The sequence below is a fragment of the Aotus nancymaae genome, unplaced genomic scaffold (assembly GCF_030222135.1).
Source record: "Aotus nancymaae isolate 86718 unplaced genomic scaffold, 86718_ANA_hifiasm-v0.15.2.pri h1tg000048l, whole genome shotgun sequence".
In the NCBI taxonomy this organism is placed as follows: Eukaryota; Metazoa; Chordata; class Mammalia; order Primates; family Aotidae; genus Aotus; species Aotus nancymaae.
Genome location: NW_026988462.1, coordinates 7024105 through 7037942, shown reverse-complemented (window position 1 = coordinate 7037942; position 13838 = coordinate 7024105). Strand labels below are relative to the sequence as shown.

Genomic DNA, 13838 nt, shown 5'->3' with positions numbered 1-13838 from the left:
CACTATTCACCACTTTTTAAGGCACTATCACGTGAGAGGCACCATACATGGAACGGCAGTATTGACTACTGAGAATCTTACTGTGAATACAACCTGTATTTCAGTTCCTTCCATTTAAAACACATCACCTCAAATTTGTATTATGAATAAAGCATGGGGTCAATGAGTTGAGGTCTAGAAATATTCTGGCCTTTTCTCTGAATGTTTTTAATGTTCTATTTGTAGACCTCTGGAATCTATCAGTAGAAGGGTGGCTCTTAGCAGGTGGGAGTAAGGAAGGGAGTGAGAGTGGTCTTGTCCCCAAGAGGACATTTGATAATGTTTGATGACATTTTGATTGTGACTACTGAGGAAAGGATGTACTGTTGGCATCTAAAAGGTAGAGGCCAGGCATGCTACTTAATATTTTACAGCACAGTGCTTCCCAAAACCCTGCCCAAAGAAAGAATTATCCAGCTCAAAATGTGCGCAGTGCTGAGGTTGACACCTGAGATAGACTAGGGTCATCTACTACTGAATAACACAGATAGACTAGGGTCGTCTACTGGTGAATAGCACGCAAGCTGCGGCTTGCAAAGGATACCGCCTCATATGGCAAGGACAAATGCCCTAAGCAATGTCCGTCTTTACTTCTACTTATTTTTAAGGTCCCAGCCCCTGTGAAGTGGGAAGAGATAGGCCATTTAGGGACCATGTTCTCCCTCCCTCACGATCTAACACAGGAGAGGACAAATGGCACTGTGGGTTTCCCTTCATGCATGTTCCTCATTAACGCAGTATTTTCCTGTAGATTATATCAGGCTCTTAAATAAGCAAGATGCCTTTTGAAAGGAGAAATGATCTCAAAAGATATACATGAAAGCTGGCACATGTATGTGGAATGAGAAAGAATATTCCTCATTTCACCTTGAAAAAAGCAGGAGGGGAGTCAAGCTGGTAAGTTTATTGTGTATCTGTGGATCACAACCCTTATAGGACATCAGCTTTCATTTTTTTTTTCTTGAGATGAATCTTGCTCTTTCCCCTAGGCTGGAGTGCAGAGTGGGATCTCGGCTTACTGCAACCTCTGCCTTTTGGGTTCAAGTGATTCTCCTGCCTCAGCCTCCTGAGTAGCTGGGACTACCGTTACCTGCCACCACACCCAGCTAATTTTTGTAATTTTAGTAGAGACGGAGTTTTGCCATGTTGGCCAGGCTGGTCTTGAACTCCTGACCTCAGGTGATCTGCCTACCCTCCCAAAGTGCTGGGATTACGGATGTGAGCCACTGCGTCAGGCTGGATGTCAGCTTTCAGAACCATTTCATCCTCCATGTCAGCGCCTCCTGTGGATCATTCCTTAGCCACAGCTTGGCTGGGCTGACTCCCAAACTGTTTTAGCATGCTGTTGTTAAGGGAAAGCAGAAACTAAGAGATTAGCAGAGAACAACACAAATATCCACACTTGCATACACACGTGTGTATTTCTGGGTTTAAGAGCATACCTGCCTCCCACAGTCGGACAAGTGGTATAATCTCAACTGACTAATGACTAAAGCTTTTCACTCCTTGGGTTCCGAAAAAATATAGATTCACACCACCTATGCCGAAACACTCATTTTAAACACGTTTTTAATAGGAAATGTCTCTGAGAGCGTGAAAAAAGAATAGGAAAAAGGATGTTATATAGTGCTTAATCCAGTCCTGTACCTAATCCAGCACAGAACATGTTTATCTATGAAGTGTTAAGACATTTCTGGGTTGAATGGGGAAAGCTTTTGCTATGTGATGTAGACTGAATTCCTAGAGAGCCTCTTGTCTGGCTTTTCCCTCCTGCTGTGCTTCCCCTTGTCCCTGTGTGCCATCTTACCTTTCAGTCCATTTATTTGAAGGCTTCATTTGGAGCCTTTCTCAGATATCCTTAGAGCACCTCTTGGCTCCTTGGAGTTGGTTTCTGTCCCTTAAGAGGTCTCTCCAAGTGATCAGGCAGCATCACACAGACTTGCTTTTTGCTTTTGCAACAGTGATGGTTTTTATCTACAAGACTGTTCTCCCACTTGAGACAATCTGCCCTGCAGCAAACAGATGTTTGCATTGAGATCTCCCCTCTAGATGAATAAAATCGTCCCAGAGGCTAATGCTGGCTAGGAAAGTTTTTTTTTTTTTTTTTTTTTTTTTTTTTTTTTGTGCACCTATGAAGTGTAACTGAGCCCTAAGCAACCACCTTTGATGTATACTTTGTGATTGGGGAAGAAGAAAGAAATCAAATAGCATTTCTTTCTGCCAAATTGTTTTTTGCAGATAAAAATTTTGTTGACTGAAGACTTTATCCAATGTGAGCTTTGCTCTCTTCGATTAAAAACAGTTCAGTTGAGATTGCTTTTTCTTATATTGTCCTTGAATTTTGTTCTCTCTGATGTTGGCTGCACGTGATACTTCATCAGCAAAATGGATCACATAACTGTCTTCTAAATCTCTATCTTGTTTGGTTTGCTGAGAAACAATTTTCATCCAAGCATAAAGTGCTTTTTTCAAAGAGTCTAACTTCAAAAGGTGGAAGTCTACAGTCAGGGTAAAAATGAAATGAGCACCCTTAGTTTTAGAGGACATTAGCTTTGCCTCAGTACCTTGGATCTCCATTTTTCTTAAGACCTTAGATCAATGTACCTTAAGGTAGCAGTATCTGTCATAATTGGCTGATACTTCAGCGTCTTTCAATACCAAATATTAACTTTGACTATGAGATCAGTAAACCATATAATGATTTTGAACAAGAAATAATAATAACTTGACTTTGAGGATCAGTGAAGCTAACAGGAAACTTTTGAGACAATGACAAACTCTTAACGGTGTAAGCTTGGAATCTAAGAAAATGTTTCTAGAGCCATATTTATTGGAATGTGATAACTTGGTTTCTATACTCAATCGCAAATACTAATTTAAGCTTAAGAAAAACAAACCACAAGACACAGTGAGTGGGCAGTCTGGTTTGAACCATTCACTCTCAAAGTGAGCATAGCTCAATATTCAGAGTCCTCGTATCAGGAGAAGAAAAAAAAAAAAACCCTAAAGAGGTGTTACCCTCAGTAGAAGAAAAAATGAAATTTTTATTCCTAAGACAAACATTTATTTCTCAAGACTTTGGAGAGCAATGTGTATCAGAGAATTTTTATTCTCTCTTTCTCTCTTTTTATAAGCTCTTTGCAAATCCAGACCACACTATTGATTACTGACTATTCATTGCTGAAGGCAGTACTCTGTATTCAATAAATTAAGCTTTAATTCCTGAGTCCAACAAAATAATTGACCTCAAAAAGAAGATAAATGAATAAGCTGTCCAGAGCTCATGATTAGAATCCACTTTCCAGTCTCATTATATTAGTATTTTTCAATTCAGTGATTTTCCCATTCTTTTTATCTTCTTTCACAATCTGTTATGCCTTCCACCCTGTTTCTGTATCAGCAAGGCCAAGCTAGTTTCATTCTTAGTTTCAAGATCGGAAGGTTTAACTTATGATCTTTTAATACTTTTATATTAGTAATTTAATATAGTTTTCATTTTAGGACAAACTAGATAACTAGTATTTTTGAAGAAAGTGTGAAATGCTCTTGATTTCATAAAATCATAAGTAACATCAGCATACAGCATATAATCTTTTGATAAATTTATGCTCTACAATGTTGCAAATTTTGCCCTATCTGCTTCACAGTCATTTTCTTTACTGAGAGATTTAATAATATTTAACTTGATTTTACATTTAATAAAAATAAAAAACATTTGGTGACGTGGACAAAATTACGCAGTATTTATAATCCCACAGCTGCCACTGTAGCAACAGAATGTCTATTTTTTTTTTTAAATTCTTTCATAGAAAGGAGGTAAACAAATGACAAGTACTTTCATTGCTGCTTTGGTCGGATTTGAAAACAAATATAAAATAGTTATCATTATTATAGACAACATTTAATTATCAAGACAATGGATTGATTGTATATTACTCAGAACTGAAGTGACTAAACCAAGCACTTCTTCAGCCAACTTCTAAGAATGCACAAGTAGCTTTCATGGAAGTAATGGAGAGGTGTCCATCACTACTTCCTTTCCATACCTTAGGAGAGAATCCCCAGAGCCTCAGAAAGGAGAAGAGTCCTTTTTAAAACTTCCTACTTGGAGTTTTTGAAGAATGCAGGACTTGATTTGTCCCTGCATTTCTGAGAAGGGGCATAGATTCAGGGAATAAAAGGGGACTATGAAGAGGTGAAGCAGAATCATTTTGCTCTTGGGAACGTAGATTGATAACCTCAGAAGTATTATCTTTCCTTAGCTTTTTTCCCCACCCCAATTTACAATCTCTGAATGAGATACAACTTGAGCTTGCTCTACTCAAGCAAAGTTTTGCAAAACGATAGGTGACCTACACACACGAAGTGTGTCTTGAGGGAGCCTAGCACAAGGGCCAATGAAGCTAATGGTACCCGATGGCTTTAATTTCTGTCTTATTTTTTTGCATCCTATAAGTGATCCCAGTAACACTCAAGCACTGTTGTAAAGTGGAAGATTTCAATTATTGGTGTGCACTTTTTCATTTAGAGCCTCATAACTGGAAAGTCAAATTGTCAGTATTTTATTCAAGCTATATAACATGATGGTTTATATTAATAATGACAATCCAAGACACTTTATGACTTTCTGACTCATTATGGCCACCTAAATTATGTTCATTATAGCTTTATTATGAAGTGAATTTAATTGCATTATGAATATCTGAACACTGCTAATTGATTGCTATATATAGTAACTAGAAAGAGTCTAAAATATTACATTAATTTGAACATCTCGTTTATGGACTCTTCCAAATAAAAGCAACTTAATGGAATTTAGTGTTAGGACAAATTTGTAAATAAATTGAAGTAAATGTGTTTATCATTATGTAAATGACAATACTCTGCATATTATATTTGTAACATATTTTGATTTGAGTTCGTATCAAACCATAGGATTATTTAAAATTTAGCAAGAAACGATAAAAGAATTGAGCTATTGTGGAGGAGGATTATACGATAGACTCCTAATGTTAATGGAAATCATGGGGTATTCTGTTTTGAGTTGTATGAAATTATAGATGTAAGTCAAATCTCATTTAAAATATGTTTTTTATCTGTTCATTAATACCTTAATCACAGGGTATGTTTTTCTATGAAAATGTCAATTAAAAGCAGTTGTGTTTAAGGTAAGTAAATGTCTTAGGCTTTTTAGATTTCATTAATTTATGACTTCTTTCTTGTTTTATCTGCAGAATTTTTCCGAGAGCTCCTGGAGAATGCAGAGAAGTCACTAAATGATATGTTTGTACGGACCTATGGCATGTTGTACATGCAGAACTCAGAGGTCTTCCAGGACCTCTTCACAGAGCTGAAAAGGTACTACACTGGGGGTAATGTGAATCTGGAGGAAATGCTCAATGACTTTTGGGCTCGGCTCCTGGAACGAATGTTTCAGCTGATAAACCCTCAGTATCACTTCAGTGAAGACTACCTGGAATGCGTAAGCAAATACACAGACCAGCTCAAGCCATTTGGAGATGTGCCCCGGAAACTGAAGATTCAGATTACCCGCTCCTTCATCGCTGCCCGGACCTTCGTGCAGGGGCTGACTGTGGGCAGAGAAGTGGCAAACCGAGTTTCCAAGGTAATTGAAAATGTGCTGGCTTTCTAATTGGTTTTCCTCATTTACTCTGTTTTTAAAACCAATGTTTACAAAAAAAAGATCAAGGTAAAAATTCTTCATTGGTGGTCCTTGCTCTTAGATAAATCTGCTAATATCAAAGCATAATTCTGACTCTCTTTTCCTTGCTTTGTGTGAGAGAAGACAAGATTTCAAGGCATGTATGTGGTTTGAAAATTAATGTCAATATCAGCAGTATAGCAGAAAAAGCTTTTAGTAGCAGGTGCCTTGCAACTATGACCGTTTAGTATTTCTGATCAGGGTTTTAAGGATAATAAATACTCATGACACAGTCCATTCAGAGGTTGTAATCCTCTGGCGAGTCAGGATGACACTCTTCATGGACCTGCGAGTGAAGACAAGTTATTGCTCAGGACATCAGCACCTGGCATTTCTTCTTTTCCATCACGTGTCAATGTGGCCAAATCCCTTCCTGGTAAAAGAAGAGCCCTTTGCTGACACCTGCATTACTGGATTAGGGAGGACTAATGAATACAAAGTATAGATTCTTATAGAGAATTTCTTTTGTTACCCCTTATTTTTGTGATTTCATACCATGCATTGCCTGGGGCTTATGAATAAGATAAATCACGAGTCTGCTTTTGGACCTTTCCTTGAGGATAACATCTCTAGACCTTGGATATGAGGGATAATTCTACATTGCACTATTTAAACATGGAATAATTCGTATGTAGAGGATGTCTGCTTTTGTTTAAGTTCTTCTTTGACATTTATGGCACTTGTGAGATCAGTCCTACAAATAAAATGAAAGATAATTACTTAAAGAAGTAAAGTTAAAAATAATACATAACAGGAATCTAGTATTATGTCACCCAAAGAAAGTACATTTGTACAAAGATTATTCCCAAACCCTACTTTTCTATTGCAGGGCTGTGCCAAACAGCCCCAGTATTTTTCATAGCTATTGGTCCTGTCCTGCAATGCTTCCTTTTTTTGCCACTTTGATCTCCTCAGTATTTACATCCTAGCATAAAGATTGTGTGTACTCTTAAAAATGTTTCGCTATTGCACTGTCTGCAAAATCCATAACAGCCCATTTTAAAATTATTAATTTCCTAAACATTTATTTGAGCATATGGAAAGATTATTTTCAGGAAGGCACTGAAGGAAATAATTATGAGGGGTTATATAACAATATAAAGGGCATATAATTCTAATGTTTAAAATAATATTTTACATTGAATCTCAAAAATGTTTTAGATGCCAAAGAAACTAGAGCCCCAAAAATGAATTTATAAGGAATTAGCCAGGTAGAATGGCAAGAGGAAATATGATCACCTGAGGTCTGTCAGTAAAATAGGAATAAGTATGGAAAATAAATATGTGTTCATATTTTCTTGAGCAGATATATTTTGTTGTAAAATAAGCGTTAATTAATAAGTTAAACTAAATGATAGGTAAGTCACAGAGGTTGTAAGCTGAAGCTTTTGATTTTGTTGAAGGATAAAACGTAGCCAGCCCTTGAGAAATATGGAGAAAGAAATCCAGAGTATGGATGGATATATTCCTGATTATGTATATTTATTCTACTTGAGTGTTAATAATGTTTAGATGTGTGCATTATGATCTGGCAAGTTTCCAGTGAGATAAAAGAATGTTTTCTAGCAAAGTGTCTACAAAGCCATAAGGGAGGCTGCTGCTTGCTCTCCCTCCTGTTTTTCAGCCCTTGGCATTCACAATTGCCCAGAGATGGAGCCTCCCCTTGGTCACTCCCTGATGGTCTCAACTGAGGTCTTTGTTGACCAAAGTCTAACATGCTCTTCCTTCTGGTAAAGGATGACTTTATGAGCCAACCATCAGTAGTGTATCATCTTTTGCTCTAGAAATGGTGAGAGTTGTATTCTTTAACACTGTATTTTCTCTTCCACTGATCCCTTCAGAACCAACATGCATTTGTAGAACAGTTGTGCTGTGGGCGTGGAATATAGTTTGTAGGTCATTTAACCATGGAGAGTTAACTGTTCCTTGCAGATATTGGCTTGTCTGACCTGAGTTTCATGATCATCCCTAATCAGCTAAAATTATAAGCCCCATTCTCATATCTGGGCACTGCCTTTTGGAGATGGGTAGAGAGTTAGGAAGAGAGAGAGAGAGAGAGAATAGATAGATTGATCATTAGATAGATAGAGAGATAGATAGATATGGTATATGGATAGATAGCCTTGGTTTGAAAGAAGCTGAGTTATGTTTTTGTAAATAATTTATGTCTTGAGAATTTAAGGATTTTGCCAATGAGCTTCTTCACCTAATGATTACAAGATGGTCTATAACCGACTAAACTAGCAATTTGTGATCTATGGGCGCTATGATGATTTTCAGCATCCAAAGAATTTTTGTAATAAGAATAAAATATCACGAAGACTAAATATGTTAAGAAGAGAAGCAAGAATTGTGTTTGAGGTTTAAGCCCTTCATGAATCTGAAGCCTCTTGATGGTCTATTAATTGAGTGATTTAGAGTTGGAGAAATTATGACAGAAGAGTTCGAAAACTCAAAGCAAAATTCCCACATGTAGATCAACGACTAGTTTATCTCCTGCATCCTGATTTGGGTGATTTTTTTCCCCCTTTCAGTTTCTCTCTACACTTATGGTGACTTCTTAATCATGAAAGACATCATTAATAGCTTCTAATTAATTGTTTTGACTGGAAAATTTACCTCTGTGGCAGAACACAGCAGTTTGACACAAATGTTTTGACATAATGTTCAGAACATTATAGGGAATTTCTTGCCAGAAAAATGGAGGTCTAAATTGTAAGCATCAACAGAATTATTTTTAAAACTTCTGCTTGCCATCTTATGGATATAAACACTGTTTTTTTTCTAGCCTTCAGATGGGACAAGTTTATTTTAAGGAACTGTAACTCAAGGTCTGACTCTTAGAAGCACTATTTGATTCTGTAGTGAATATCTGTGGTCAGTCAGCCAGGATTCATTTTCTGTGTGAATGACCATTTAGAGCACGTCAAGTATTGATGGAAGGTGGAGTAACAGGAACCTCCGTGCTTTGCTGGTGGAAGTGTAAATTCATATGCTCACTTCAGATACAAATCTGAAAACACCTGTATTGTTGAATATGTACCTATTCTAAAACTCCAATTTCATCTGGATAAATTGTTGTACATGCATACAATTAGACAAGTAGAAGAGTGTTTGTAGCAGGATCTTTTACAATGACATAGAAAGCAGAAACATCACAAATGGCCCATCTGCCTAAATGATGATCTCTTCACATCATGAAATTTTCCAGTGCCTAGAAAGTGTTCATGAACAAGTCATAGAAACCTCATTGTGAGAGTTAAACATCAAATCACCCAAAATACATACATTTGCATGAAGGTCAAAAATGTAAAACTAAGCAGTACATTATTTAGGAATAAAAAGATGTGTAGTAAAACTGAAGAAATTTCAAAGAATGATAAACAAAAAAATCAAATGCTGGTTACCTCTGGAGATGCAGTTGGGAGGCGCGTTGAAGGAGGGATACACAGAGATTTCTAAAGTTATCAATAGCATACTATATTTTAAGCCATGTGCTTTAGGGAGGTGTGTGTGTGTGTGTGTGTGTGTGCATGCACACACACGTGCATGGGCATGTGTGTGTGCATGCATGCATGCGTGAATGTATTGTGTAAACCTTTTTTGAATGAAATAAATTAGGATGTAGAAAGACTTTACCATTGCTTGTCTCTGATTCTTTTTACCTGTGTAACTACAATTGAGTTTCTGAGCTACTGTTGGTTGTTTGTAGTAGTTGCTGCTGCTTATGGACCTGCTAACAAGTCAGTTTCCATGTTTCATATTGTGCTATGTGATGTCAGAAAGGAACGGAAGTCAGAGTTCTAAAATGAAGAAGGAAATAAATGTTGATAATGTGGTCACCTTAACAAAATGCATCCAGATTATTTTTTAGCACTACCCTTCATTAAAATACCACCCTCATCCCCTTATCTTCCACCACTAGTGAGTAGAAACGTGGATACCAGCAGTCACTCTGAAGGCTTGTCAGATATTGTGAGGAAGAGAGAGAGCTTCATAAAGAGATATTAACAGATTGTCTGCTTAAACCACTCTTCAGTTATTTATTATAAAGGTGAATGTGGAAAGGACTATAGTGTCGTCACTAGTCCATCATGATGACATTTACACTAAGAAGACATGACTTTTATATATTTTTCTTTAATAAAAGTGACTTCTGGCATGGTATGGTGACTCATGCTTGTAATTCTAGCACTTTGGGAGGCCGAGGCAGGTAGATAGCTGGAGCTCAAGATTTCAAGACGCAGCCTGAGCAATGTGGTGAAATCCTATCTCTACAAAAAATACAAAAATTAGCTAGGCATGGTGGCATGCACCTGTAGCTCCAGTTATTCGAGAGGCTGCACTGGGAGAATGACTTGAGCCCAGGAAGTGGAGGTTGTAGTGAGCCGAGATCATGCCACTGCACTTCAGCCTGGGCAACAGAATGAGACTCTGTCTCAAAAAAAAAAAAAGAAAAGAAAAAAAAAAGTGACTTCTGACCATCTGACCAGGCGTTGTGGCTCATGCCTGTAATGCCAACACTTTGGGAGGCCAAGGCAGGTGGATCACCTGAGGTCAGGAGTGTGAGACCAGCCTGACCAACATAGAAAAACCCCATCTCTACTAAAACTACAAAATTAGCTGGGCATGGTGATGCATGCCTATAATCCAAGCTACTCAGGAGGCCGAGGCAAGAGAATCTCTTGAACCTGGAAGGCAGAGGTTGCAGTGAGCCAAGATCAGGCCATCACACTCCAGCCTGGGCAACAAGAGTAAAACTCCATCTCAAAAAAAAAGAAAAAAAGTGACTTCTAAAAAAAAAAGTGACTTCTATGAGCAAAAGCTGTAAATTGTGTCAAGAGCAATCATTTCAACTTTGCAAGTCATCTCATTGATTTTTTTACAGACAAATGGGGGAGGTAGTGGCTGGGATCCATATAACTTGAACTATTGATAAATACTGTCATCTAACTGTCTATCCGTCTATCTAGCTATCTAAAATCTTTCTTCCTGTGGGTCATGACTTTGAAAAGAAAGTCTGACTTTTAGTCTATAGTAAGACCAGAATATTTTCATCAAGAGATACCCACCTATGTCTTCTACACAGACTGGTGTTTTTGCTTGAAGAGCCTCTGAAGTGGTTCATTCCCAACTAAACAGCTTTGCATTAACAATGTGTGCCTAGAAAGCAACAGACAAGTCAATTTTCAATAAATGTGGTTGATGCACTATAAGGAAAAGTGTTACCACCAAATTTAATGAAATAGAGGCTATAAAATGACTGTTTAAAGGATTCTCTGATCACAATGGAAAACCATTATGAATAATTTACCATGGATTCAATTTACAAGAGAAATGGTATTATATTTAGCTGTTTGCTTTTGAGAAAGAATTGAAAATACAAATACCACCTGTTTGAGTTATCACCTGAGTTGGTTTTGTTCTTTCTGTGGTGGTTTTTGGATGGGAGTTAATTTTGGGGGAGCAATCTAGAAATGAATGCAATCACAAAAAGGCCTTAGGTGAATGAAAGTTTTTTTATAGTCCTTCTGTGATTAGTGTATTCGCTTCTGTAACTAATGATTATTCAGTGTCGATTACCCCAATAATATACAGCATTATGAAGAATTGGTAAGCCTTTTGAAATTATCAATGATACTTCTATGCTGACAACTTTTAAATCAGCATAAATAATCTATGCCATCTGTCTTATGATGATATTTTGAGCATTATATTATATATGATAAATAAATAATTTCATGATAAAAATGTAAGAAAATGATATTGGGACTAGGAACCATGATAACCAAAATAGCTGATTAAAATAATTCATTGAAAATGCATGAATCTTACCATGGTTCAGTTACTGTCCTAAGCACTAGAAATTACAAGAGTATAAGGAAGTCCAGGTGTCAGTAGGAAAAAGAACATTTTCCCCTCTAGAATAGCATACGGAATGTATCACAGTAGGTATCTCCAGTAGTAAGAAAGTTCCACTTTGATTAAAACAATTTGATTGTATTGATTTAAACAATTTAAATTTTTCTTGGTAATTTTAATTTATCTTGCAAAATGTATAGCCTAGGTGTATATATTTGGAAGATTGCTAAGAGGAGAGTATAAACCAAGGGAAATGAAGTTATTTATTTCCAATGAATTAAAAGCTATTTGTGTATTCTTGTTCTTTTGTAGCTTGTGTGTTTCCAGTAACCTATACCTCCGTTATATTACTTTATGGTAATATTATTCTATCTATAGAAATCCCATTAAAACAAGCACCAGTCTCTCCACTGAATCTGATTTTGAAGTTTTGTTCATATTGAAAGAAGTTAGGAATTCTATAACCCTATCTAAATGTACCATGGCTAGAAAAAGTTTTGGAACCACAGTTCTGACTATATTGTACTTATCGAATATAATCTTCTGACTCCTACAATCTGAGATAGGTGGTTATGATATACCTTCATCTGACCCAAATGTTGACTCCTGTAAAAGCAGAGCCATTACAGAGATTTAGCTCAGTCCTGATCAGTAAACATTTGTTCTTTGTATTTTGTATGTCAAGTACTGTTGGTTAACTTCTTGAGATACAAATACTAAGCAAGTTACACCATTTGCAAGTAATAATTAGGAAGAGTGAAACCAAAGCAAATAATGTCAATATATAATGAATATGTAATGAACATTTATTATGCAATAAATGTTTTCGGAACTGAGAGGAGAGGTACCTAGCTTAATCGGGTTGGCGGGGAAGGGGGCCACAAGTAAACTTTCCTTGAGCCATGTGTTAAAGGTTGCATAGGTGTTGGGCAGGTGATGAAGATGCTTAGCATAGTGAAGGATGTTTTAGGCAGAGGCAGTAACAGAGCAGAAGTGCAGAGTTGTGAAACCGAATGATGTGTCAGGGAACTAAAAGCACCTGTATTCTTGAGGCATAAAGTACAAAGCAATGAATTTCAGGAGACAAGGATAGAGACCGAAACTGAATCCTTGGATGAAAACCATCTATTTCACTATGATCTTATGCTTGTCTCTTATGCCTGTATAATAAAAAAAAAAAAAAAAAAACAAAAAAACTTGGATAGAAGCATTCCAATACTTCCGAGGGACAAATATGGCCTGAGCACTTATTATGTGCAAGGCACTTCTCTATAAGAAACAGAGGAAAGAACAATGAATGACATTGTCCTTGAGGGATTCACAGTCCATCCAGAAGAGAGAGAGTATGAAAGGTCCATGTGTAGTACAAATAATCAGGGTAATAGACATATAGATAAAATACTATATAGACCAAGAGAAATGATGTTTTCCTTTACCTTGGGAAATGGGAGAAGGCATCTTAGAATACAGAATCATCAGATGTGGACTTAAAGAATAAATAGCATCTCATTGAGGGAGAAAAAGAGGTACAGCTTGCTTGCCAAAGCCCTAGCATGTGCCAAGGCATAAATCATGAAAGGTTATAGTTGTTGGAGATGAGAACAGGAGGCAGATTTGAACCGTATCATTTGGGCCTATTATTTTTAAGTTAAGGAATTTGAAGGGCATCGCATGAGGCAGAGACCACCAGTCAAGATTGTTTTAAAAGACTAATATGTATAGATTGTTTTTTACTTAAGAAATATGGGCATGGAGCTGATATACTGGCTGAAAGGAGACAGATTAATGGCAGGTGCTGGGATGGGAAGCTGTTGCAATTGAACAGACAAGGGGTGATGAGAGCTGAGTCAAAGCAGCATGGAGCAGAATGGAGAGCACATCTGGAGAAACTGCAGACTCTCCAGCTCATCGGCCACAGTGCATCTTTTAGGGCCCTGTCCCCAGCGCCAGGGATGGAACTGTTGGGGAACAGTTGTCTGCCTGCTGACCGATTTGAATATTACCAACATACAGATGTTTGTTGGCAAAGGAGAGTGACATTTAGCTCAAAAAAGAGGAATCAGGATCAGAGGAAACATCAGACTGTACACATTTAAGGAGCGTTCCGAAAATGAAGACAAATGACGGAAACCAGCAAAGCATGTCGTCCTGAACGCAAAGAGAGAGAGAATTCAAGAAATAGACTAATCAATAGCATCAACTGTGGCAGATAGTT

The 13838-nt window shown here is 37.2% G+C and overlaps 1 protein-coding gene across 2 annotated transcripts in view; it reads left to right on the top strand.

Moving 5' to 3' along the window:
- The window catches only part of GPC6 (glypican 6), a 1165513-nt gene that overhangs the window by 578346 nt on the left and 573329 nt on the right, over positions 1-13838 (top strand). For both annotated transcript variants that reach the window (XM_064362238.1, XM_064362237.1), the window contains exon 3: positions 5274-5665. In XM_064362238.1, coding sequence (XP_064218308.1) covers positions 5274-5665 — 392 coding nt within the window. The remainder of the gene's footprint in view (positions 1-5273; positions 5666-13838) is intronic.